This window comes from Hemitrygon akajei, chromosome 5, assembly GCF_048418815.1.
Source record: "Hemitrygon akajei chromosome 5, sHemAka1.3, whole genome shotgun sequence".
In the NCBI taxonomy this organism is placed as follows: Eukaryota; Metazoa; Chordata; class Chondrichthyes; order Myliobatiformes; family Dasyatidae; genus Hemitrygon; species Hemitrygon akajei.
The window spans coordinates 50,305,593-50,333,523 of record NC_133128.1 but is presented as its reverse complement, the minus strand read 5'-3'; the positions used below and the strand labels follow the sequence as shown (position 1 = coordinate 50,333,523).

Sequence of the window (27,931 nt, the reverse complement as noted above, 5' to 3'; positions counted from 1 at the left end):
TTGAACACACCTAACAAACTCCACCCCATCTAAACCCCTCGCTCTAGGGAGATGCCAATTGATATTTGGGAAATTAAAATCTCCCACCACGACAACCCTGTTATTATTACCTTTCCAGAATCTGTCTCCCTATCTACTCCTCAATGTCCCTGTTACTATTGGGTGGTCTATAAAAAACACCCAGTGGAGTTATTGACCCCTTCCTGTTCCTAACTTCCACCCACAGAGACTCCGTAGACAACCCCTCCATGACTTCCTCCTTTTCTGCAGCTGTGACACTATCTCTGATCAACAGTGACATGCCCCCACCTCTTTTGCCTTCCTCCCTGTCCTTTCTAAAACATCTAAAGCCTGGCACTCGAAGTAACCATTCCTGCCCCTGAGCCATCCAAGTCTCTGTGATGGCCACAACATCATAACTCCAAGTACTGATCCACACTCTAAGCTCATCTGCTTTGTTCATAATACTCCTTGCATTAAAATAGACACACATCAAACCCCATCTGTCTGATCGCGTCCCTTCTCTATCACCTGCCTATCCCCCCTCTCGTACTATCTCCAAAGTACAAAAAAATCCGAAAGATAATTTTAAATTAAAACTTTTATCCAGCAATATTTTCACATCAGTTTTATTACCAGTTCAGTAACCATTGGTATTCATTTCAAATAAGCGCAAGATTGATTTAAAACACTGGATTTGTTGAAAAAGAGAATGACAGCACTTGTATTTATTTTTAAAACTATGTTATCACATATTGCTAAACCTGCTAGCACAAGTTATTTATTATTTCTTAAAGTTACTTTCATTTACCATTAATAGTCAATGGAGCAATATGTGTGCCACCTAAGTTTTTTTGTATTGATCGGTATTTCTGTATGAAATGAAACCATCATTAGCTCCATTTAGCAACAGAGATAATAACATGAACAATGGATGTGATTCAAATAAAACACTGCTCTGTTTATCAGTGCAAGTACAGGTGATACCAAGTTTTACATAATCTGTGTACCAGTGCAGAAATACATTGTTACAAGTAATATTATAAAACTTTCAAATGTTACAGCTTGAAAATGTGCACACTGAAAACACAGCCACATAGGCACTTGAGAAAACACCACGCGGGATAAGGCACAAAGACTAAACTCACAAAGTCTCTGAAAAAGGGACAAGATCACTGTAGAATGTTCAAATATATTTTGCCACAGACACTGATACTCAAATTTGCACTATCCATCACTGTATTTCCAGATCTGCTTTAGCACAATTACACTGAACTCACATTGATGTTTAACATGTAACCATAACATTTTGGACTCATTATCACGTACATTTGGTTATAATGCAACTTCTTTAAAATTAACTGCTTCAAATAAACTGCTGTATTATAAATCTAAATCCAGAATTTTAACATAATTTATTATTACATCTCAATTTCCAATGATTACGTAATAGGTTGGCAGAGTAAAAGTTTTGCTTAACAAGTGAATGCGCCAAAGGGGATGAATTTAGGACTTTGTCAGAACCTAAGTATTTATAGACAATAGACAATAGGCGCAGAAGTAGACCATTCAGCCCTTCGAGCCTGCACCGCCATTTTGAGATCATGGCTGATCATCTACTATCAATACCCAGTTCCTGCCTTGTCCCCATATCCCTTGATTCCCCTATCCATAAGATACCTATCTAGCTCCTTCTTGAAAGCATCCAGAGAATTGGCCTCCACTACCTTCCGAGGCAGTGCATTCCAGACTCCCACAACTCTCTGGGAGAAGAAGATTTTCTTTAACTCTGTCCTAAATGACCTACCCCTTATTCTCAAACCATGCCCTCTGGTACTGGACTCTCCCAGCATCTGGAACATATTTCCTGCCTCCATCTTGTCCAATCCCTTAATAATCTTATATGTTTCAATCAGATCCCCTCTCAATCTCCTTAATTCCAGCGTGTACAAGCCCAGTCTCTCTAACCTCTCTGCGTAAGACAGTCCAGACATCCCAGGAATTAACCTTGTGAATCTACGCTGCACTTCCTCTACAGCCAGGATGTCCTTCCTTAACCCTGGAGACCAAAACTGTACACAATACTCCAGGTGTGGTCTCACCAGGGCTCTGTACAAATGCAAGAGGATTTCCTTGCTCTTGTACTCAATTCCCTTTGTAATAAAGGCCAACATTCCATTAGCCTTCTTCACTGCCTGCTGCACTTGCTCATTCACCTTCAGTGACCGATGAACAAGGACTCCTAGATCTATTTGTATTTCTCCCTTACCTAACTCTACACCATTCAGATAATAATCTGCCTTCCTGTTCTTACTCCCAAAGTGGATAACCTCACACTTATTCACATTAAACGTCATCTGCCAAGTATCTGCCCACTCACCCAGCCTATCCAAGTCACCCTGAATTCTCCTAACATCCTCATCACATGTCACACTGCCACCCAGCTTAGTATCATCAGCAAATTTGCTGATGTTATTCTCAATGCCTTCATCTAAATCGTTGACGTAAATTGTAAACAGCTGTGGTCGAGAAACACCCATTCACTGCTACCCTTTGCTTTCTATCTGCCAACCAGTTTTCTATCCATGTCAATGTCTTCCCCCCAATGCCATGAGCTTTGATTTTACCCACCAATCTTCTATGTGGGACCTTATCAAATGCCTTCTGAAAATTGAGGTACACTACATCCACTGGATCTCCCCCGTCTAACTTCCTGGTTACATCCTCAAAAAACTCCAACAGATTAGTCAAGCATGATTTACCCTTGGTAAATCCATGCTGACTCAGCCCAATCCTATCACTGCTATCTAGATATGCCACTATTTCATCCTTAATAATGGACTCTAGCATCTTCCCCACCACCGATATCAGGCTGACAGGTCGATAGTTCTCTGTTTTCTCCCTCCCTCCTTTCTTAAAAAGTGGGATAACATTAGCCATTCTCCAATCCTCAGGAACTGATCCTGAATCTAAGGAACATTGGAAAATGATTACCAATGCATCCACAATTTCCAGGGCCACCTCCTTTAGTACCCTAGGATGCAGACCATCTGGACCTGGGGATTTGTCAGCCTTCAGTCCCATCAGTCTACTCATCACCGTTTCCTTCCGAATGACAATCTGTTTCATTTCCTCTGTTACCCTATGTCCTTGGCCCATCCATACATCTGGGAGATTGCTTGTGTCTTCCTTAGTGAAAACAGATCTAAAGTACTCATTAAATTCTTCTGCCATTTCTCTGTTTCCCATAACAATTTCACCCAATTCATTCTTCAAGGGCCCAACATTGTTCTTAATTCTTTCTCTTCACATACCTAAAAAAGCTTTTGCTATCTTCCTTTATAGTCCTGGCTAGCTTGCATTCGTACCTCATTTTTCCTCCCCGTATTGCCTTTTTAGTTAAGTTCTGTTGTTCCTTAAGAACTTCCCAATCATCTGTCCTCCCACTCACCTTAGCTCTGTCATACTTTTTTTTAATGCTATGCGATCTCTGACTTCCATTGTCAACCACTGTGGCCCCTTTCCCCCCTTTGAATCCTTCCTTCTCCGGGGGATGAACTGATTTTGCACCTTGTGCATTATTCCCAAGAATACCTGCCATTGCTGTTCCACTGTCTTTTCTGCTAGGATATCCGTCCAGTCAACTTTGGCCAGCTCCTCCCTCATGGCTCCATAGTTTCCCCTGTTCAACTGCAACACTGACACCTCCGAGCTGCCCTTATCCTTCTCAAATTGCAGATAAAAACTTATCATATTATGATCACTACCTCCTAATGGCTCCTTTACTTCAAGATCGCTTATCAAATCCTGTTCATTACATAACACTAAATCCAGAATAGTCTTGTCCCTGGTCGGCTCTCGTACAAGCTGTTCCAAGAATGCATCCTGTAGGCACTCTACAAACTCCCTATCCTGGGGTCCAGCACCAACCTGATTCTCCCAGTTCACCTGCATGTTGAAATCCCCCATAACTACTGTGACATTACCTTTGCCACATGCCAATGTTAACTCCCTATTTAACTTGCACCCAATATCCATGCTACTGTTTGGTGGTCTGTAGACAACACCCATTTGAGTCCTTTTGCCCTTACTGTTCCTCAGTTCTATCCACACAGACTCTACTTCTCCTGACCCTATGTCCCCCCCTTGCAAAGGACTGAATCTCATTCCTCACCAACAGGGCCACCCCACCCCCTCTGTCCACATTTCTGTCCCACCGATAGCACGTATACCCTTGTACATTCATTTCCCAGGTCTGATCTCCCTGCAGCCATGTCTCCGTTATCCCAACAACATCATAGTTACCCATTCACACCTGAGCTTCAAGCTCATCCGCCTTATTTCTGACACTTCGTGCATTCAGATATAGAATTTTTAGCCCATTTCTCCTCTCTCTGTTTGAATCGCTGCCTATTGTGCTTAACCCAGCTCCCCGAACTCCCATCAGGCTATACGCCCCTAGAATTTTGTTGTCCTTCCTAAATTTACTTATTCTTTCAACACATTTAACTCCATGTTCCGTCAGACCATCCCTCTGTACATGTGTCCTCCTTATCACTTGTAACGCCTCAGCTTTCTCTACTACACACTTAATATTCCGGAACCGTGTAGTCCCCACCTGTCCTTTATTCTTCCTCTCGCTATCCTCTCTCACATTCTGGATCCCCGCCCCCTGCAAATTTAGTTTAAACTTCCCCCCAAGAAGCACTAACAAACTTCCCTGCAAGAATGTTAGTACTGCACCAGTTCAGGTGTAAACCGTCCCTTCGGAACAGATCCCACCTTCCCTGGAACAAAGCCCAATTATCTACAAACTTGAAGCCCTCCCTCCTGCACCATCCTCTCAGCCACATATTAATCTGTATAATCTTTCTGTTCCTTGCCTCACTCGCATGTGGCACAGGTAGCAATCCTGAGATTGTTACCCTGGAGGTCCTGCTCTTCAGCTTCGCACCTAACTCCCTGAACTCCCTACGCAGGACCCCCTCACTCATCCTACCCACGTCATTGGTCCCTACATGGATCACAACATCTGAATTTTTGTTGATAAATTTGGTATCAGTTTTATTTTCATTAATGTAAGGTACCCTAAATAAAAACTAAAATTCTGAAATACGGATATTGTAAGTCCCAAGGTGATTTTAAAATTCACAAATACAAATCAGGAAATTAAAATTAAATCTTTCAACATTTCCCTTCTGATTTCAAGTTTCAAAAGTGCAGGATGATATCAGCATAAAGCTGTCAATTCCATAACAATTTGTACAAAGTCTGACTATTGATTAACGATATGTGGAGCTAAGAAACTTGGTTGGTTGTTGAATATAAATAAAATCTGTATCATCCTTTTCTCCTGTTATAAAATGCCATTCTGTGTTACTTTAATCAATATAAATGCAAATCTATGCCATTAACACACAATATGAACCATTATTTTTATGCAAATCCCTTGAACTTGTGAATAGAAGTGATGCCTGAGCTGCCCATTGACTGTGCTGATCAAATTTTCAGATGAAATAGAGAATTCCTCAAGTTGAAAGAACACAATTCCTGTGCAATATATCCCACTAAATTAATTTCTATTTTTAAGCTGCAAGTTAGATAGAGTATTTGTCTACACATTTCAGAGGCAGTAAATATAATTTAAGAATTTAAGAAGTCATCACTGTCTAAAATAGTTGGAAAATAAGATAATTGTTGGTATCTTTAAGTCTCTGAATCAATGAATACTGAAACCACTTCTCTGATAAGACCAGGTGACTGTAAACAGAATTAGAGGCAAAATACATGAATTAAAACAATGAAAATATTAACTAAGAATGTAATTAAGGAATTACATTCCAGTAAAGATACAGACTTATTCTAAAATCTAAAATTTGCTTTAAAATATAAAATAAAATTAGGTGATATCAAAAGATAAACAGTACATGCATGATCAGTGATTTCCATTATCAATATTGTTCTGTTAACCCTTATTATGTCCGAGTTGGCTAATGGAAAACTAAATCATTGTATTAGATCAGTACAACAAGGATATTTTAGAAGATTAGCACAGCTGATATGATGTTGACAGTGAATGTGAACCATAAATGATCGGTGAATCTCCAAGTTAATTTTTTGTCAGGAGTCCCTTTTTATATGCAAAAAGCCCTATGGCAGCTGCAGAAGTGAGGAATGTCGACCATCCAAAAAGCCTGATGCATCCTGAAACTGAAGGCAGGTTCCTCTCCCAGAAAGTTGACTTGATTGGGAATCCAGGAACATCCTGAAATAAATATTCAGACTTCCATTTAGTAAAAAGATGCTCATGACTCGTACAAAGTCACAAATAAACAGGAGAATAACTCTACAAAAAGGCTCAACACACGAAGACAAAATGAGATTTAAAATTTAACTTCAAGATTGAAAGCTGAAATGTTTTGAGTTTCCAACAATACATTTATTCCAGGATTTATCAGTCTTTAAGAAGGCCAACAGAAAGTGGAGAGACAGTACGGGGACGGAAGGGAACGGGAGAAAATCGGGAAACCTATTCACCAAGCAGTTGCAGTGCTTTGCTTCCAGAAGATTATTTTCACTGATTCTCATATTAAATGTGGAGTGGGTTACAATTGACAAAAAGTCAAAGCTGTGCAAAAATCAGGATTTATTACAGGGAAATGGTTTCAAGTCTGACCTTATAAACTAAAAGGATCTGGACAACACAATCATCAGTTAGCAGAAGAATGATTCTCACAGGTGGAACATACAAAAATTAAAAACATATGAATAGCCACAGGCCCTACTTTGCAGCTAGGAACAATAAACTGCAGTAAATATTTGTTCTATTAAGTGCATATCCTTTATCTGCTGCTCTACTATTGTCAAATAAAGCTGGAAATAAAGAGGAGAAAAGGGACAGTGTGAAAAAAGACAGGTGGCAAACATAAAAAGTGTCCAAAAATCTTTTACAAATAATTAGGACCTAAAAGGGGAAGGGAATGGTGTCGGGCAGTCTGAGACCAACAAGGAGATCTGTCCATGGAACCAGAAGGCACCTTTCCCTTTCCCTCAGCGAGGGAGTATGAAATTGAGATTCCGGATCAGTTTAAAAAAAACTGAGGAAGAAAAAGTACAGGAAAGAAAACTATTTAAAAAAGGCTAAATCACTGAATCCAGAGGGGATATTCCTTCTGTTCAGTTGTTCTGATAGGACAGGGAAACAGCTGAGATCTGGTCATGATTATTCAGATACCTGTAGGTAATAATAATAGGGACTGGAAAACTGCAAATCCTTGTTCAAAAAGGATAGATTGCATAATCATAGGCCAATTAGTTTAATTTCAGTGGCAAGGTAACTTTTGAAGATAATAATAGGGAACACTATTAGCAGTCACTTAGACAAGAATTTGGGAAAGTCATCACTGATTTGTTGAAGGCAATTAATGGTTAAGCAAATTGATAGATTTTTTTGTAAGGTGACAGACATGATTGATGCGGAAATTACAACATACAAGGTTCTGGTGCAGCAAGTGTTAGAAAAAAGGCAAAAGAATAAAATCAATACAAGGAAGAATTTTCTAATGTGACATGAGGTTAGAATCTGTAATGTACTGCTGAGAGTGGCAGGTTGTGGAGGGGTGCTGTGTGGTGGAGGAGACGTAAATTAATGTTCAAAGGGTAAATGGCCAGACAAAGGTGTAATATACTGGGCTATTAGTAAAGGTTGGGGTGTGGGCTTCTCTGGATTACTCTTAAATAGAGCCAGCAAGGAGTCCTTCTGTACTGTAATATCTCTGAGAGTCCGTTGATAATGTAAGCTCATAGCAGCTGTGTCCCTGTTAATTGGGGGCAGAACTTTTAGATGAATCAGAGAGCTGACTGAAAACTCCTGAGCCCAGAAAACATATAAGGGTAAAAAACACCATTTAACCCAGGTTAAAAGATATATTCAATTAAACAGATAAAGGAAACTACTGATGAGCATAAATCTTCAACTTTTGTTTAACTGAGTTTAAAAATGCAAATCATGCTCTAATCCATAAATGAGGCTTTGTGATTGAATGCCTCTGACAGAATTTTTCAATTATATAGACAAACAATGAAAAAACAAATAGCTTAATGGTCGAGTGTTTTGATTTTAAAAGAATTGTGATCCTTCTGTATGGAGATGACACAATGGTTTTAAAATCTCAATAGTAGACAAGCCCAATTACACAGCAAAAATAACTGCCTGAATCCTCTATATTAATGCTACTACAGGACTAATTATTTTAAGAATACTTATTTAAAGTAGCCCATGGCCCCAGTTGATGAATTAATTGGAAAACATCAGATGCTGCTGCAATTAGGTGACCCCTAGTGGGATGTACATTAGATCATAGATAGAAATCAAGGAGATATGATGAAAATAGTCATAAACATACCAAAGAAGCAGGCTCAGGTTGCCAGATCTTATTTACTGAAATTTTTCCCATCTCATGCAAGACCTGAAGAAACACAAAAAGAAAACAGATGTAAGCTTTTATAACTCTTTGCCTGATTACCCTTGTCTAGCCCTCTGTTATACAGCCAGTAGCAAATACTACCAGAAAGGTCACTGATCTTAGCATATTCTCCTAGTTGTATCATTTTAGTGATGTTTCAACATTTCCCTGTATTCAGAATACCACTAGTATAATCCTTCTGTTCAGACTAATCAGTTTAAAATATTCAGATAGCAGAGCACTACCGAAAATAGTGAGCTTGCTTTACTAAAACGCTGTGAGTGGACAATGGTATTATGGGAACAACTTGAACTCGAAGTCGACTTGGAGGCTGTAAATTTTAAACAAATGTAGTTAAGTGCTCTAATTACAGTATCATTTGTTCAAAGCCTGGAAAATATACTAATAAAGTCTCCTAGTTCAGTGGAGTGATGACACTCTTCCCCATCTCTGTCAAAAGCTCAATGCAGCGTTTAAGAATATAATCTAGGTTGATACTTCAGTGTGTTATGTTATTTTGGATGATTCTCTAAACCAAAATCCTACCTAACCTTAAATACTAAACAAGAGAAAATCTGCAGATGCTGGAAATCCAAGCAACACACGCACGATGCTGGAGAGACTCAGCAGGCCAGGCAGCATCTATGGAAACGAGCACAGCTGACCTTTCGGGCTGAGACCCTTCAGCAGGACACAAATACCATTCAAGCAAGTGCAGTAGGATTCTTGAAGAAACTTGGCTTTGAGGAGTGATCTAGAATGGAGTGATGTAGGGATACGAGTACATGCAGTAATTTGCTAAAAAGCAACATACATGTAGTTAGGGTGTCCAAAACTTTTGCACAGTACTGTATGTGACAACAAGGAGTGGAGAGTGAGTTTGTAAATTGGGCAGGAGGGAAAGATGTTCGGAACGGCGAGAGCAGATCTCCAAAGTATGTGGGACAGATAACAGAGAAGGAGGGCAGGGGTGGGGGGAGGAAGGCACGGGTACAGGCGCACCCAGCCCTGAGACCCCAGGCAAGGCCACTTGAGTCCAAACAATTTGCTTATTGACCATTACAGAATGTGCTTCCTCTGGTGCTTCCCTCTCCTTTCTCTCTTTCCCAGCCATAATTCCCCTCTCCCTGTGCCCTTCCCACTCTCAGTCCACAAAAGAGACCCACATCAGAATCAAGTTTATCATCACTCTCACACTTTGTCATGAGATTTGTTTTATTTGTTTCAGCAGTACAGTGCAATAAATAAATTACTACAGCTCTATGCAAAAGTCTAGGGGGCCTTTTCTGATGGCTGCTGATGAGCAGTGGTGCTCCACAGGGGTCAGTGTTGGGACCGTTTCTTCTCATGTTACATGTCAATGATTTGGATGATGGAATTGATGGCTTTGTTGCAAAGTTTGCAGGTGATATGCAGATAGGTGGAGGGGCAGATAGTTTTAAGGAAGGCTACAGAAGGGCTTCGCCAGATTAGGAGAATTAGCAAAGAAATGGCAGATAGAATAGTGTCAGGAAGTTTATGGTCATGCACTTTGACAGAAGAAACGAAAGGGTTAGTGTTGTTAGTTCAGGTAGATACCCTGAACAGCAGGGAAAGATTGGGTCAAAGGGTTTGTTTCTGTGCTGTATCACTTTACCACTTTATAATTTTGTTCCTTTTCATAACCAACTATATATTTTCAAATGGGACCTTATTCTTTACAAATGAGCTTTTTTTTTGTTTCCCTATTAATCATTTTATGGCTGTGGAATGGTTTGGAAAATCTGAGAACATGAAAAGGGCTAATTAAATGGAAGTCATTACTCTCTGGAACACGGCGATACAAGCTACACAATCCACATGGAATTTGTGATCATTGAGCAGCCTGGAGCACTGCAAGTATAAGTGGTGTGGAGAATATACAGGACAGAGACACCAGAATACTCTCGGTTTATATAATGTCAGGGCTATGAAAAGTAAGTTTGCGTTTCTGGAAATTTAGAAGGGAAGAGGGTGGTACAGGTTGACCCACCAGGGGTAGAGTTGAGGTATAATTCAACTTGCAAGAGATGGTTTATGCTTTGTGTTCTCTTCTGCAAACAGCTAGGTTAATTTTTAAACCTAATTTTTGAGTTTCTGAGTTTGATTTCTTAAAACAACTTTGTTTCAGGAATAGGAAGTTATAAGAATATAAGAATGGGAGCAGAGTAGGCCATTTGGCCCATCAAACCTGTTCCCCTGTTCAATATTATCACGACTGATCAGGCCATGGACTCAGTTCCAACTACCTGCTTTTTCCCTGTAACCCTTAATTCCTCTGCAATGCAAAAATCTGTCTGTGTCTTAAGTACATTTAATGGGGTAACCTGGGAAGAAATACCACAGATTCACAACTCTCAGGGAAAAGCAGTTTCACCTCTTCTCCGCCCTGAACCGATTTTCCTGAATCTTGAGGCTGTATACTCTAGTTCTAGTCTCACCTACGAGTGAAAGTCCCTCCCTCTCTCTTATCTACCCCTTAAAGGATTTTATATATTTCTATAAGATCCCCTCTCATTCTTCTGAATTCCGGTGCATATAGTCCCAAGTGAGTCAATTCCTACTCAGAGGCTATTCTCCACCCCCCCCCACCTTCTCCAGAATCAGTTTGGTGACCTCATCTGCACAGTATCCATACATCATCTTTCCTCCAGTAAGAAGGCAGAACATCACAACATAGTACAGGTCCTTTGACCCACAAAGCTGACATTTTAACTGACTAAGATCAATCTAGTCCTTCCCTCCTACAGAGCCCTAATCATCTTTCATCTATGTACCTAAGAAATGCCCCTAATGTATCTATCTCTACCACTGACCCCTAGCATGGTGTTCCACGCATTGATCACTCTGTGTAAAAAATCTTATCTCTGGCATCCCCCCTACACTTTCCTCCAATGACCTTAAAACTATACCCCCTTGTGTTAGCTTTTTCCACCCTGGAAGCAGCCTCTGGTTGTCTACTCCACCTGTGCCCCTTAACATCTTGTACACCTCCATCAAGTCACCTCTCATATTCCTTTGATCCAAAGAGAAAAGCCCTAGCTTGCTCAGTCTGCGCACAGTACTCCAGGTGTAGCTTCACAAGTACCCTGTACAGTTGCAGCATAACCTCCCTGCTCTCAAATTCAATCTCTCTAATGTTCCATTTGCCGCCTTGATAACCTATGGCACCTGCAAACCAATCTTTTGTAATTCATGCACAAGCACTCCCAAGTTCTTCTGTACAACATCCTGCTGCAATCCTTCCCCATTTAAATATTATATCTGATAATAATTTGCTATTATGCACTCATTATCTCCAAGGAATTCCAGTAAGTTTGTCAAACAGGACCTGCCCTTCATGAACCAATGTGGTGTCTGCCTGATGCAACCACTTCTATCCAGAGGTTTCATTACATCTTCTTTAATGATAGCTTCAAGCATTTTCCTAACTGTAGTCTATAGTTACCGCCATTTGGCCTGGGGCCTGCCTAGAATCCAGAGAATTTTGGTAAATTATCACGAACCATCTATTATAACTTTCACCATTTCTTTCATCCCATCAAGACCAGGGGGCTCATCTATCTTAAGGCCCACTAGTTTGCTACCTCTTTAGTGACATTAATTGTTTCAATGTCTTCACCTCTCATCACATCCAGAACATCTCTCTTTGATATGCTGGGCATGTCCTCCACTGTGAAAACTGACACAAGATAGTTGTTCAAGGCCTTGGCCATTTCCACATTACCAAATATTAATTCCCCTTCTCATCTTATAAGGGGCCTACAGTATGTTCCTTGAGCCAGCCTGCCCTGCTTTATATAATAATAGAAGTTTTTACTGTTGGGTTTTATATTTTGTGCTAGTTTATTTTCATAATCTATCTTCCCTTCCATTTTTGTTTACTTAGTGGTTCTTTTTGCCTTTAAAGCTTTCCTAATCTTCTAGTTTCCTATCACTTTTGCTGACTTTGTATGCATGAGCGTTTAGCTTGATGCCTTCTTTCATTTCTCCGGTTATCCAAATCTGGCTGTCTTCACCCATACTGCCTTGCTTTTAAATGGAATACAATTCTGTTGAGCACTATGAAAAACCTCGTTGAAAGTCTTCTACTGTTCCTGAACTGTCCCATTGGATAGTCTGTGTTCCCAGTCTGTGCTAGCAGGTTCCTCACTCATCCTGTTGTGGTCTTCCAGTTTAGGAACAATAAGAGAGTATAATAAAGATCTTAGATCAAACTTTCGCACTCTCCATTTGTTTAGAAATTCAATCATACTACGATCACCCTTCCCTAACTACAAGGTCATTCACTTTACTTGTCAGATTGCACAGGACCAGATCTATGGTGAGCAAATAGAACATAGAACATAAAACATAGAACAGGAACAGGCTATTCAGCCCACAGTGTTGTGCTAAACCAGCTAAAAAGCAAATCAAAAACACTCAAATACTAATCCCTCCTACCTACACCATGTCCATATCCCTCCATTTTCCTGAAATGTCCGTGCCTATCCAAACGCCTTATAAAAGCCTTCAATGTATCTGCCTCTACCACCATACCAGACAGCACATTCCAGGCATCCACCAAACTGAGTAAAAAAAACTTACCCCTCACATCCCCCTTGAACCTACCCCCTCTCATCTTCAAAGTATGCCCTCTGGTATTAGACATGTGTACCCTGGGAAACAGATACTCTCTGTCCACTCTATCTATGCCTCTCATAATCTTATAAACCTCTACAGATCTCCCCTCAGCCTCTGATGCTCCAGAGAAAACAACACAAGTTTATCCAGCCTTTTGTGACAGCACATGCCCTCTAAACCAGGCAGCACCCTGGTAAACCTCTTTTGCACCCTCTCCAAAGCTTCCTATAGTGGGGCAACACGACTGTATGTAATACTCCAGATGTGGCCTAACCAGAAGTTTATAAAGTTGAAACATAGCCTCCTTACTTTTGAACTTAATACCTCCACAAATAAAAGCAAGCATTCCATTCACCTTCTTAACCACCTTATCGGCCTGTGTAGCCATTTTCAAGGAGATATGAGCTTGGATCCTGAGATCTCTCTGCTCAGCAACACTGTTAAGGACCTTGACCTTAACAGCGTACTGTTTCCTTGCATTTGCTCTACCAAGGTGCAACACCTCACATTTATCTGCGTTAAACATCATATGCCTCTTCTCAGCCCATATCTGCAAGTGATATATATCACACTGTATTCTTTGCCAGTCTTCTACACTATCCACAACCCCACCAATCTTGGTATCATCCGCAAATTTACTAACCCACCCATCTACATTTTCATCCAGGTCACATATACATCGCAAACTGCAGAGGTCCTAGCACAGGTCCCTGTGGATCTCCACTAATTACAGACCTCCAGCTCAAATAAGTCCCATCAACCACGACCCTCTGCCTTCTATGCGCAAGCCAGTTCTGAATCCGAACAGCCAATTCACATCCTAATCTACTGGATTAGCCTCCCAAGAGGGACTTTGTCAAACACCTCACTAAAATCCACATAGACAACATACACTGCCCTACCCTCATCAATCTCTCTTGACACTTTGTCAAAAAACTCAATCAAGTTGGCAAGGCACAAACTGCCCTGCACAGAGCCATGCTGGCTCTCCTTAATTAGGCCATGGGTTTCCAAATGCTCATATACCTTTCCCAAAGTATTTTCTCCAGCAATTTCCCTACAGCTGATGTGACACTCACTGGTCTATAGTTTCTAGAATTTCCCCTTGTTCTCCTCTTACATATCACGGATGGTCACACTGAATGTCCTACTCTCACATTCCCACTGCAAAACAGGAAGGGGTGCAGTGCCTGACTAACCACCATAGGTAAATGTCTAACTGGCAATGAACGTGTCCATGGACATCAATGACAGTGCAGTGGAGAGAACAGGAAAAATCTTGCTCCATTTCAGTTAAAGCTCTGCTGTGTAAAATGCTTTGCCTGTGGGTTGCTGCAGCTGCCAACTAAACTGATAATAAGAGGAAATTGTCAGAATGACAGCAGGATTCAAGATAGCAAATTCTCTAATAAAACCTTTCAGGTTGACACTAAAAATTTAAATGTTTTCCATTAATTTGGAAACCAAAAGATGATTGAAAATCAGATTAATGGTGCGGTTCAGTGAAAGGTTATGAAGGAAATTTAACAAATGTTTGCAATATTCTATGGTGTTTTACTACACAATGATATCTGTCTCTTTGGCAAATTCTTTCTCTTTTGAATTTCATTCACCCAATTAATCAACTTTTGTACTTTATAGAAATATCCAGTATATTTAAAGCCAAATCAGTCTGAAAATATTTCCCATAGGGACTGGGTTTGGTTCTTGATCTCAAGATAACAGATTTCATCTTGTTTCATCTCAGTTGATCTATCCAAAAACATACCTACTGCAAAAATATTTTCATGCCCACTATTATCCATGTATTTTACTACTCATTTGCTACCCGGACTAAACTTGAATCAATGAAGGATGCTTGACTGCTGTGGCAGGGTGTGAGTATTATCACCTCCTGTAAAGGTCAATCAGTGATATCAGCAACAGCAGGGCTTCACTTCCAGATGAGCTCAAAGCCTTCTGTGCTCGCTTTGATCATCAAAACATGGAGGACCCACTCCAAGTTGCCTACTGGAGCAACAGGTTCACAGCGGATACCATCTTATTGACTTTTCACTCAACCCTGGAACAACTGAACAGCAAAGATGCATACATCAAGATGCTCTTTATCAACGACAGCTCAACATTCAACACTGTCACCCCCTTAACTCTAAACAATAAGCAATAAGAGGTATTGAGGCGAAGGGTCTTGACCCCTTTGTGCAATTGGATCCACAAGTTCCTCACTTTGCAGATCCCAGTAATTTTGGATCGGCAACAACATCTCCTCCACAACTGCCATCAGCACAGGTACACAACAAGATTCACTGCTTAGCCCCCTGCTCTACTCGCTTTACGGTTATGACTGCGGCTAAGCATAGCTCCAATGTCATATTTGCTGACAATGCCATTGTTGTAGATCAAATCAAAGGAGGTGATAAATCAGCATATAGGAGGGAGATTGAAAATCTGGCTGAGTGATGCCATAATATCAATCTCTTCCTCAATGTCAGAAAGATCAAGGAGCTGATTATTGACTTCACAAGAAGAAAACCAGAGGCCATGAGCCAGTCCTCATTGGAGGATCAAAGGTGGAGAGTGTCAGCATCTTTAAATTTCTTGGCGTTATTATTTTGGAGGGCCTGTCCTGGGCCCAGCAAATAAGAGGGATTATGAAGAAAGTACAGCAGTGCCTCTACTTCATTAGGAGTTTACTGAGATTTAGCATGACATCCAACTCTTTGACAACCTTCTACAGATGTGTAGCGGAGAATATGTTGACTGGTTGTATCACAGCCTGGTATGGAAACACCAATGCCCTTGAATGGAAAATCCTACAAAAAGCAGTGGATATGGCCCAGTCCATCACAGGTAAAGCCCTCCCCACCACTGAGCACACCTACATGAAATACTGTTGCAGGAAAGCAGCATCCATCATCAGGGACCCCTCCTCCCAGGACACGCTCTCTTCTCGCTGCTGCCATCAGGAAGGAAGTACAGGAACCTCAGGACTCTCATCACCGGGTTCAAGAACAGTTACTACCACTCAATGATCAGGCTCTTGAACCAAAGGGGATATCTTCACACATCTTCACTTGCCTCATCTTTGAAATGTTCTCACAATCACTAGACTCACTTTCAAGGACTCTTCATCTCACGTTCTTGATATTTATGCTTATTTATTATTATTATTTCTTTATTTTTGTATTTGCACAGTTTGTTGTCTTCTGCACTCTGACCACCCAAGTTGGGCAGTCTTTCATTGATTCTGTTATGGTTATTATTCAATGTTTCAAAGGTTTATTTATTATCAAAGCATGCATCCATATACAACTGAAATTCGTCTTCTCCAGAGTCTTGAAGCAGAGAAAGACCATGAAAGTCATTCAGAAACATCAAACCCAACCCCCACACACATACACAAAAAGAACAGATCCTGACCATTAACCCCCAAAGCCCCCCTTCACCTGCACAAAACGGAACAAGGACATCACCCCCCCCCCCCCCAAAACAACTCTCCCCCGCACATAGAAACAGAATACAACAGAACATCAACACCCATACCTTCCTCTCACACAACAGAAAAGGAACAGGTGATTAAAAAAAAGATTTATTGAGTATGCCAACAAGAAAATAAATATCAGGGTTGCTAATATACTTTGATAATAAGTTTGCTTAGAACTTCTTTAAAAAATCATGAAAGGAATATGAAAAATGCTCAAGTTTTCATTCTTGCTGTACCCCTGAAACAGCTTTAACCACAAAACACAGTTTTGAATTTTCAGCCTTGGCACATAGCCTCCTCTTCTCCGGTGTCTACAATGGCTGACACAGGTAATCACTCTGTCCCTTCTAATGCTGCTCCTCTTCTTGGATTTGACCTTGCATGTCACATCACAGCCAAAGTGCCTCAGTGGCAGCATCTCTTCCTGCCATCCTGTAATTAGCTTCAAGTCTTCCTAGACTCTGCTCTTGATCATTTCTTTCATCTTCCCACTGTTCCTGAATAAAGTTGGTAGCATATTTACATATGTTAACTTGGGAGCTGATTCCTGGATAAAGCCAGGGAAGCTGACAACACATGATGAAACCAACTGGAACATACTCTCTTTCAGAATTAACCACATCACATGAAGCTTTAAATAAATGCCAAGGTGGAGCAGAATTTATACCAGGAAACAGGGAAACGGGGGATCTATGAAAATATTTTCTTTGGCATTGGTTTTCACTGTGGAGGAGAGTACAAAAGAAATCCCAATGACAAAGGACAAGATATTTGAAAAAATTTGCGACTGAAGGGAGAAAAGTCATAGTCATGGAATGACAGTAGGGTTCATGATAAGGGGCCAATCCAATCCTCGTCACTCTATTAAACTGGAAAGAACATCAACACCATTGATTAAGGCCTTGCAATATTAATTAAGATTTGTGCTTCCTCCTATTTCCAGATTGGAGATTGGTTGTCAAAAGATTTTTTTTTAAAAAATAAGAGCACAATTTTAATTTATATTACAAAAATACCAAATAGATAAAGCTGTGTTGTTTACATAAATTATTCATAAATGTTAAACTTAGGTTAAGGCATTTTGTTAGGATTTATTTATTGAGAAACTTGAAAGTAAATATCTATGACCAAAAGTCTGGCCGAAGTCAAATTTTGAGCAGGAATTGGAGAAGGGTCTTAAAAGAAGGAGAGGAGAGTTTAGGCCCTAGATGGGTGCAAGCAATGGCACCAATGATGAAGTGAAGAGTGCAGAATTGGAGGAGCATAGTTGGCTGGATTGTGGCAAGGCCACGGAAGGATTTAAACACTTGAATGAGAATTTTTAAAAACCGTTGTGTTAGTGGACCACACTGGTGTAGTATGAATGAGGCTCTGTGCAAAGGTAAACGCAGACAGTAGAATTTCAGATGACCTAAGCTTTATGGGCCAAAACTCTATGGCTACATGAAATTTGAGATAAAAACAGGAAATGAAATAATTGGCTGCACATTATGGAAAGAGAAAAATGTCTCAAGCCCATGACTTAATTAGAGGGGTCGATTGATTGATCATCTGCCTGAAGTGAGCTCTATTTCTTTGCCATTTTGGGAAAAATTGAGACAATCGGAATTTTAATGTTTAAGGCCCCTCCCCATGCCATTCCCACTTAGTAGGATTAGTTAAATGGGTTCTCAAACAAGGGGAAATTACAGTGAATGAACCAATAAAACCATCATCCCAATGTGACATATGGAAGATCATGGACTATTATGAATAAAAGCAAAGTATTAATTTTATTAACATGTGTTCATTATTGCTAGAGGTCTCAGCCATGTATCACAAAATGCATGCATCAGATGATTAAGAAATAGTTCCCTAAAATGTCATTTCTCTCGTTGCCTCTGCTGTCTCATTACACTGTGAGGAAAATCTGTTAACACTATGTAATTGGTATAACTGGACATGTGGTATTGCCATGGTTACCTTAACACTTTCAAAGGCTCTGCAGAATGGCATCAAGGATTATTTCTGATTGACAACAGTATTAGAGAATGTGGATTAATTCTCCTCAGAACAAACAGAAGATCAAGGGAAACCACAACTTAAAACAATTAGAGTGTTGAAACTTTGAGTACCAAAAGATCTTTCAACACACAGGATATTGATTAGGGAAAAATAAGCTTAAAATGAGGATAACACAGCTATCATGTGAACAGGTACCTTTCTGAGTACATTACCATTATAGTTCTGCGGAGAAAATGATCTTCCATTGCAGCAGAAATTACTCCAGTAGTCACACCAAAAGGCTAAAAACATGTACTGCGGAGGCTTTACAGATCATGATGGACATGATAGAATAAAACATTGAATCCAAAGAGAGAGTCCTTGGTTAATCATGTGACCAACAATCAGGAATGAAAAAGAACAGTCATACTGTGCTCTGCACAATTCGATGAATGCTTCCATTTTCATAAAGCCTATCTGTTATTGAGAAGTATCATGAAATTCATTGCTTATTGTTTTAGGTTACACTCTGGTACATATATGGAGGAGGGGTATAATGTGTTCATGCAATGCACAATTAAAGAAAATTGAGAAAAGTGAAGGTTAACAATTTCACTTTATGGTGACTTCTATTTTGCCCTAATTTATTCAGAATGCCTGTCATCTCAGAACAGGGCAATAGAAAATACATTAATAGCATTAATGTGTTAATACCCAACAAATACAATCTGAGTTAAAATTTCTAATTAGTTTAAGGTCTTGAAAACTGCATTTTGAGATTACTTTCATATAAATAATTAATTTTGGTACTTTAATGCACATTCAAATTAACGGAAAATGACAAATTAATTTTGACATGCATTATACCCCAACATAAAACAATTTTATTTATCACTGCATAATTAAAAGTGAAGAGCACTATCAGAGGCATTTTAAACAAGTTTAACATCATGATTTGTACTTGCTATGCAAAACAAAAATTGCTGTTTTAAGTTACAAGAAATAGTTAATAATTTTTTGGATCTTTAATTTTCTGTTGGAAATAATTGCTTATCCCTCCTATTCTTTCTTGCAGGGATTCACTACATGAATTCTTCAGAACATCTAGGTGCCTAAACCTTGGGAAGAGAACTTGCAGCAAACTGCATATTGCTCCAGGATTTTTAAAAATACTTTCTGGAATGGTTTCTGCTTCAACTCAATGGATTTCACTATTAGCTTCTGGTGCTGACCAATCTTTCTGATTCAACTCACACAAAATGCAGAAGGAACTCAGCAAGACAGGCAGCAACTATGGAAGGGAATAAACAGTCAACAGTTTGGACTGAAACCTTTTATCAGTACTGCAGCTTATGAAGTCTGTCCATTGTTCAGGGTGGAAGTATTCTGGGAATGTTTTCCTTCCTTTCGCTAATTAATTGTATACCATCAGTCTTAACTAAATGTGGTGGCACTACAAAGCTTTGATCTGATCTGTTGCTTGTGAGATTACTTGGCTCACTCTCCTGCAAGCTGTTTAGCACACACCTAGTCCTGTATTGCAGCTACACTGGCACTTCATTTCTAGAAATGCCTGGTGCTGCTCCTGGCTTGCCTTTCCACTCTCCTCATTGAACCAGAGTTGATCTCCAATTTTGACAGTAATAGTAAAGTGAGGGATATGCCGGGCCATGAGATTACAGGTTGTGGTGGCGTACACTGCCTCTGTTGCTGTGGTCCACGGTGCAACTTGTATGCCTAGTTTTGAGATGCCAGCTGATTTCTGAATCTAAAATGTTTAGCATGTTTGTAGGTATGGTAGTTGTAAAGGGAAAGATATGATGTGAAGATGGGACTGTGAATAAGTTGCTTCGACTAATGCATCATAAATTATGGCAGATTTATTGGCCAGACATAAACTGCTGAGAATAAGACCAAACAAGTTTCTTTCTTGTAACAACCAATTTCATTCATTCTTTCATTCAGTAACAACCAATCTGGCAACCATGTTCTTCAAGACGTAGCGCTAAGTATTCTGACATAACTGCAAGATAGTGCTGAAGGGCAATCTGGGTGATGGACACTGAAGTTCCCCATCCAGAATACACTTTATACTTCTTACCTAAAATGTTTCTTCTAACTGCTTGATTTTTGTTTAAATAAATGATGGCATCAATGAATATTAATGCCCAAAAGAAGGCTCCTTAGTTGACAATGGACCAAAAGAGATCTACCCAGCCTAAAGCCTCTTTCCAGCACTTGGTCCATAGTCCTGCAGGTCATTTCTCAAAGATGAGAATACATCCTAGTATTCTTCAAATACAATGAGACCTTTTGACTTTGCTATCTTTTCCAGACCTCGACCAACCTCCTGCTGAAATCCTTTCCCCTCATTTCTGTGAAAGTAACCCCTCTGTTAAGGAAATAGATCCTTCCTATTTGCTTCATCTGGGTTCTTTATCACTTTGTACAGCTCATTTAAGACACTCCTCAGCCTCTTCTGTTCGAAACTAAACAGCCCCATCCTCTCCCACCTTTCTCAACATTTTTTTTATTCCAGGTAACATCTTCATAAGTCCCTGGCAATCAAATTGTATCCAGTATGCAAATTGGACTCTAATTAAAGTGGTATAAATTTCTACCATTTAGAGGCTGCTTCTTTACTCCACACCATTGTTAATAAAAGTGAACATGCCATTTGCTGATTTAAATACATTATTAACCAATTTTGTTACCTTTAAGGATTGGTGGACATACACCAAGCTCATACTGTTTGTCCATAACTCTGAATATCTTCCTAGTATTTATTCCTTTGTGCTATTCTTCCTCCTAAATGCATTACTTCAGTCTTCTCAGAACTGACTTCCAACTTGCTTCCCAACTTACAGCTCAATTTACTTACAGTCTGTTGATCAGCTGAATCTAGGGCAGCTACAAAGCTCCTCCATCACTGGTCGTCACATTCCTTCATTACGTCAATAACTTCCTTTCGGCTTTCACTACTGTCCATCCTGCAAGTCCCGGGTGGAGACTTAGGAATACTGTCGCACTCGGATGTAGAAGGGTTCTTCATTGCTGTTTTACTAGTCAGGTTTGTTATCACTGACCTGAACCCCCGAATCTGGAGGAATGGTGGACCCCCTTTGACTTTTGGTAGTGTCACCCGTGCCAAACAGGTCAAAGCATAAAGCCCTGACCCCAGCCAACACAGCTCTCCAGGTCATTGAGGCACACAAGCCTCCAAACCATGACAAGGTGTTCCTCCCGGAGATCCAGCCCAATTATTTTTCAATACTTAGAACGTTTTCCCTATCAACCACATAAATTGTTTGCATCATCTGCACATTTCTTTATAATGCCCTTTATATCAAGTTCTAAGTCAATGATGTATATTGCAAAAGCATATAACCAAGTATTGAAGCTAAGGACCCTCACTGATAACAGCTTTCCAGTCTAAAAAATACCCATTCAAAAAGCTTCCTGCTACCGAGCCAGATTTGGATTCAACCTGTCAATTCCTTGGATCCCATGGGCTACTAAAGTTTTCTTTAATCAGTGTGCTGTGTGGGACTTTGCCAAAAGCTTTACCAAAGATTCATCTCGACTACAGCAAATGCACTGCATAATTGCCTCCTCAAAAGATTCAATCAAGTTAGTCAGGCTGAGCCCACCCTTAACAAGTCCATGTTGACTCTCCTTGATTATTTTGTGCTTTTCTAAATTGGTTTATTTTGTCTCTTGATACTTATTCCAATAAACCATCCACCAGTGAAGCTAAGTATCCTGTAATTGTTTGATTTATATTCCACCCTCACAAGTACACTTCACATTCCTTATGTAGTATCAACAGCTACAGACTGCTACTAGTCCTCCATATGCTTCATTACCTTCCTGCATTCCTTTGCTACTCCCTTTCTAGTGCCTCAGTGCTCTTTCTGCAGTATTATATTATTTTTAATCATTCCCTTCATTACTCCAATCTCCAGATTTAGGGAACTCAAACCTTTATTTTTTTTTCTTTGCCCTCAGATGGAATAGAGGGTTCAGGCTGAGCTAGAATATAAGCGAACATAACAATTTAATGACTCAAGAAAATGCTGTTAAATGACAGTCAGGGGAATGTCAGGAGTGGAATAAGGCAGAAAGAGCCCCTCATACTTGATTCCACTGACATTTTCAAATTGTTTAAAGTCTTTTGAAAGGGTTGCCTTTGCACTGATTGTGACTACAAGGTTTGGGCACACAGAAAGCCCCATAAAACCACAATCAGATAAAATGCCAGAGGAACCGTTTTTTAAAAAATGTTGGTTGAAGGATGGATGCTGTGTAGATAATATGAAATTTCTTCAGAAATGTGATTTCTTTTTACTTCTGAGAGGACTGACAGTAACTCAGTTTAATGTACTTTGGCATTTTGGTTCATTACTGTTCTGAGCGCCAGGCTAGATTGAGTGCTTTTGTCTGAAATTTGGCCCAAATCTATATTCTTAATACTAGCAGAGAGTGTCACCACTGAGACTTTTATTTGTGGATCATAAATTTCACTTCACACACCATCTTCCAAAGTTACAGGACAAGTGAAACCAGTGGTAAGGGCCCAGTTAAGCTGCATGCAGACACCTCAGCTTTGCGGTACCAGAAATGCTTCTACTCACGCAAAAGCTTAAATGGGAAATCTGTAACACCACCACACGGCTGAATTCCCTCAACTAATTGCAGTATAATATAAAAATACCATTTTAATACAGTGATCATTATTATTATTTTCCCCTACCTCTCTGGCTGCTCTCTCCCCTGCCTGCACTGCACCTTCCATGTACCCACTCCACTCAGTGGCCGTCTCGGTGCCAGCAAAGTAGATCTTCTGAAATGGCTCTCTCAGGATCCTTCAAAGACAAGATTATTCATTAACAATGTGGGTTAGAATACAAACCAGCAGATAGTTCATCAATTGAAACGTGCATGAATAAAAGCATGTCAATGCAAAATAGTATCTGTAATTGATCATACACATTGGTGCCAGTTTTTGGAAGTGCTTTCCCATTCCTATGCTCCACTGAAGAACAAAGAACCTTTTAATTTCTTGCCACTCAACAGCAATGTCGCAAGTTACTTAGAAATAAGAAAGCCCATTGGCAACTTTAATTTATCTATTCAGTTTCTCCTCTTTTCTCTATTGATTGGTTCGTAATCAATTTCAGGAATGTTGTCTGAACTGTCCTGTGTTCAGATGGAATAACCCAGTGTGATCACGGTGTACAAATCAGCTCCAAGGTTATTTTGAAAGCAAGTTCGCTTATGTTACAAAGTATCTTAAAAGAATAACCCAATGAATCTTTTCCATCTCATTCACCCTTATCTCTCTATACAAGATCTCCTCTGAAGTGAATCCACTGTAAACTAAACCTAATCAAGTGCAACCTTAACCTAATCTTTCCTCAATTCAGACTGTAAGAAATCTAGTAGCCAATTTTTTTTCTGCACTGCCTCCACTGTTTAAATGCCCCACTAGTTTCATTGCAAAGGGGTTAGAGTTTAAAAATACAGAGATTTTCTTGCAATTGTACAGGGCATTGGGGAGACCTGACCTGGAATTCTGTTATGTTGTATTGGCCCCTTTACGTAAATAAAACAAAATATTGGATACAGTACAAAGGAGGTTCACCAAGCTAATTTCTGGGATGACAGGGTTAACCTATTGAGAGATACTAGATAGTTTGGGTTGGTATTCCTTGGAATTTAGAAGAATAAATGGTGATCTTATTCAAAAATATTAGATCTTAACTGGACATATCAGGGTGGAAGCTGAGATAAGTTATTTAATTGGGGAGGTTTGAATACAGGAACAAAACAACAAGAAAAAGGCTGGTCATTTAAAACTGACATACATAAAATTTCTTCTTGCAGAGGGTGGTGAATCTTTGCAACTCTCTCAAAGTGCTGGAGGAACTCATCAGGTAATACAGCATCTCTGGAAAGGAATTAGCAGTTGATGTTTTGGGCACAGACCCTTCATCAGGACTGGAAAGAAAGATGAGAAGTCAGAGTAAGAAGGTGGGGAGAGGGGAGAAAGAAGTACAAAGGTGGTAGGTAATAGGAACAACCGGGAGAGGGCAAAGTAAAGAGCTGGGAAGTCGACTCATATAAGAGATAAAAGGCTGAAGGAGGAGGAATCTGACAGGAGAGGGTAGAAGACCATGGAAGACTGCAAGGAGGAGTACCACCAGTGATGGGCAGTTAAGGAAAAAGGTGAGAGAGGGAAAAAGCAATGGGGAAGGATGAAGAGGGTTCTTTACCGGAAGTTACTGGATGAAGTAGATGACCCCAACAGACTCAAAGGTGGTGTTGCCTCACCTGGAAGGACTGTTTGGGGCCCTGAATGGTAGTGAGGGAGAAGTGAGGAGGCATAGGGCACTTGTTCCGCTTACAGGGAGGAGTACCAGGAGGGAGATCAGTGGGGAGAGATGAGTGGACAAGGGAGTCACATAGGGAGTAATCCCTGAATAAAGTGGAAAGTTGGGGGGGGGGGGGGAAGATGTACTAGGTGGTGGGATCCCATTGGAGATGGCAGAAGTTATGGAGAATTATATGCTGAATGTGGTGGTAGGTGAGGACAAAAGGAACCCTATCCCTGGTATTGCAGCCCAACGACGGGGCAAGGGTAGATGTGCGTGAAATGGAAGAGATGCAGTTCAGGGCAGCATTGATGGTGGAGAAAGGACAGCCCCTTTCTTTGAAGGAGGAGGACATGTCATTAGTTCTGCAATGAAAAGCTTCATCCTGAGAGTAGATGCAGTGGAGACAGAGGAATTGAGAGAAGGGGATGGCATTCTCACAAGTAACAAGATGGGAAAAGGTATAGTCCAGGTAGCTGTGAGAATCAGTAGATTTATAAAAGATATCAATAGATAAGCTACCTCCAGAGGTAGAGACTGAGAGATGAAGAAAGGGGAGGGAGGTGTCGGAAATGGACCGGGTATATTTGAGGGCAGAGTTGGAGACAAAGTTGATGAGCTCGGAGATCAAGCAGCAACAATGCAGTTGATGAAGCAAAGTCCACCCTGCCCTGGTACTCCTCCTTGACTTTCTTCCATGGCCTTCTACCCTCTCCTATCAGATATCCTCTCCTGCCACCTTTTATCTCTTTCACCAATCAACTTCCCAGCTCGTTACTTCATCCCCATCTCCCAGTTTCACCTACCTCCTTGTATTTCTTCCTCCCCTCCCCTCACCTTGTCTTTTTTTCCCAGTCCTGATGGAGGGTCTCTGTCTAAATTATTGACTATTCCTTTTCACAGACGCTGCCTGATCTGCTGGGTTCCTCCAGTTCTGTCTGTGTTTTTTCACAGACGCTGCCTGATCTGCTGGGTTCCTCCAGTTCTGTCTGTGTTTTTTCACAGACGCTGCCTGATCCACTGGGTTCCTCCAGTTCTGTCTGTGTCTTTTCACAGACGCTGCCTGACCTGCTGGGTTCCTCCAGTTCTGTCTGTGTCTTTTCACAGACGCTGCCTGACCTGCTGGGTTCCTCCAGTTCTGTCTGTGTCTTTTCACAGACGCTGCCTGATCTACTGGGTTCCTCCAGTTCTGTCTGTGTCTTTTCACAGACGCTGCCTGATCTGCTGGGTTCCTCCAGTTCTGTCTGTGTCTTTTCACAGACGCTGCCTGACCTGCTGGGTTCCTCCAGTTCTGTCTGTGTCTTTTCACAGACGCTGCCTGACCTGCTGGGTTCCTCCAGCTCTGTCTGTGTCTTTTCACAGACGCTGCCTGATCTACTGGGTTCCTCCAGCTCTGTCTGTGTTTTTTCACAGACGCTGCCTGACCTGCTGGGTTCCTCCAGTTCTGTCTGTGTCTTTTCACAGACGCTGCCTGATCTGCTGGGTTCCTCCAGCTCTGTCTGTGTCTTTTCACAGACGCTGCCTGATCTACTGGGTTCCTCCAGTTCTGTCTGTGTCTTTTCACAGACGCTGCCTGATCTACTGGGTTCCTCCAGTTCTGTCTGTGTCTTTTCACAGACGCTGCCTGATCTACTGGGTTCCTCCAGTTCTGTCTGTGTCTTTTCACAGACGCTGCCTGATCTACTGGGTTCCTCCAGTTCTGTCTGTGTCTTTTCACAGACGCTGCCTGATCTACTGGCTTCCTCCAGTTCTGTCTGTGTCTTTTCACAGACGCTGCCTGATCTACTGGGTTCCTCCAGTTCTGTCTGTGTCTTTTCACAGACGCTGCCTGACCTGCTGGGTTCCTCCAGCACTGTCTGTGTCTTTTCACAGACGCTGCCTGATCTACTGGGTTCCTCCAGCACTGTGTGTATCTTGCCGTGGATTTGCACATGCAGATTTTCTTGTGCTTGTGTCTCATCTTTGCAACTCTCAGCCCTGTCAGGTGATGGAATCTGGATCATGAGAAGAATTCAAAATGGAGGTGTTTAGATCATTTGAAGGTTTGAAGAACAGAGGGGTATGGGAAATGGCACAGAAGCTGAGGCTACAGATCTACCATGATCATATAAAATGGCAGGGCAGGCCTGAGGGGCTATTTTCCTGTGTGCTTGGAACCATAGCAAGATATGCTGCAACTGGTGAACTGCATAGGCTAAAAAAAAAATCTTTCTTAAATATACAAGTTTGCTTTCACTGGATAAAGTCAAAAACTTGAATCCTTAGACATTAGAATTCTGTTTTAAAGTAATCATAGGAAAAATAGAAGGAGCAGAGGAACAAAAGGACCTGCTCCTCATTTCATAGAGATCGTGGACAGCACAATAATTTCAACCCCACATTCCTGTAGAAACCTATTCCCTTGGTTTCCCTAAGAGTCCAAGTATTCATTGGTCCCATCTTTGAAGATATTGGTCCCATCTTTGAAGATATTGAATGACTGATCCACCACAGCCCTCCAGATTACAGAACATGATCTGAATTCATTCACTTGTCAGCAAGTGTTAACAGCTGACAGAGGTAATAACTGTATTGCACTCACTTGCCGTACTGAGTCATAATCCCTGGAGGGAAGTATGCAGTGTAACATCCACCTGAATACTGCTCTTCACACCAGTTCTTCTCTTCATAATGGATGGGCTAGAAAAAATACAAAGACAGAGTATGTGCAATTTCTCTGACACATTACAACTTCTTGACATTGGGGCAGTTATGAGAGAGATAGAAAATAATATGTGGACCTTAAAAGAGGCGCTGTGGTAGGAACTGTAGACCAGAAATCTGTGGGAATTGTAGGCTTGTCCCTAATCTGTCCCCTCAGATGCAGAAAAACAATCCAGAAAAGCAGTCAATGATGGAGCACGTGAAAGTGGAAAATGGAAGCAGAGCTAATGAGGAAGGGGTTATGAGTATGACTGAAAGCCAATAGAATGCTTCAAATATTC

General features: G+C 40.7%; 1 protein-coding gene across 1 annotated transcript in view; it reads right to left on the bottom strand.

Annotated features, from left to right (window-relative positions):
- Positions 1-613: 613 nt before the first annotated feature.
- mao (monoamine oxidase) overlaps positions 614-27,931 on the bottom strand; it is a 301,102-nt gene continuing 273,784 nt past the window's right edge. The window contains exons 12-15 of the mRNA XM_073045512.1: positions 27,529-27,626; positions 23,327-23,438; positions 8,406-8,468; positions 614-6,265 (exon numbers count right to left, since the gene is read on the bottom strand). Of these exons, the coding sequence (XP_072901613.1) occupies positions 6,110-6,265; positions 8,406-8,468; positions 23,327-23,438; positions 27,529-27,626 (429 nt within the window). The 3' untranslated portion in view covers positions 614-6,109. The remainder of the gene's footprint in view (positions 6,266-8,405; positions 8,469-23,326; positions 23,439-27,528; positions 27,627-27,931) is intronic.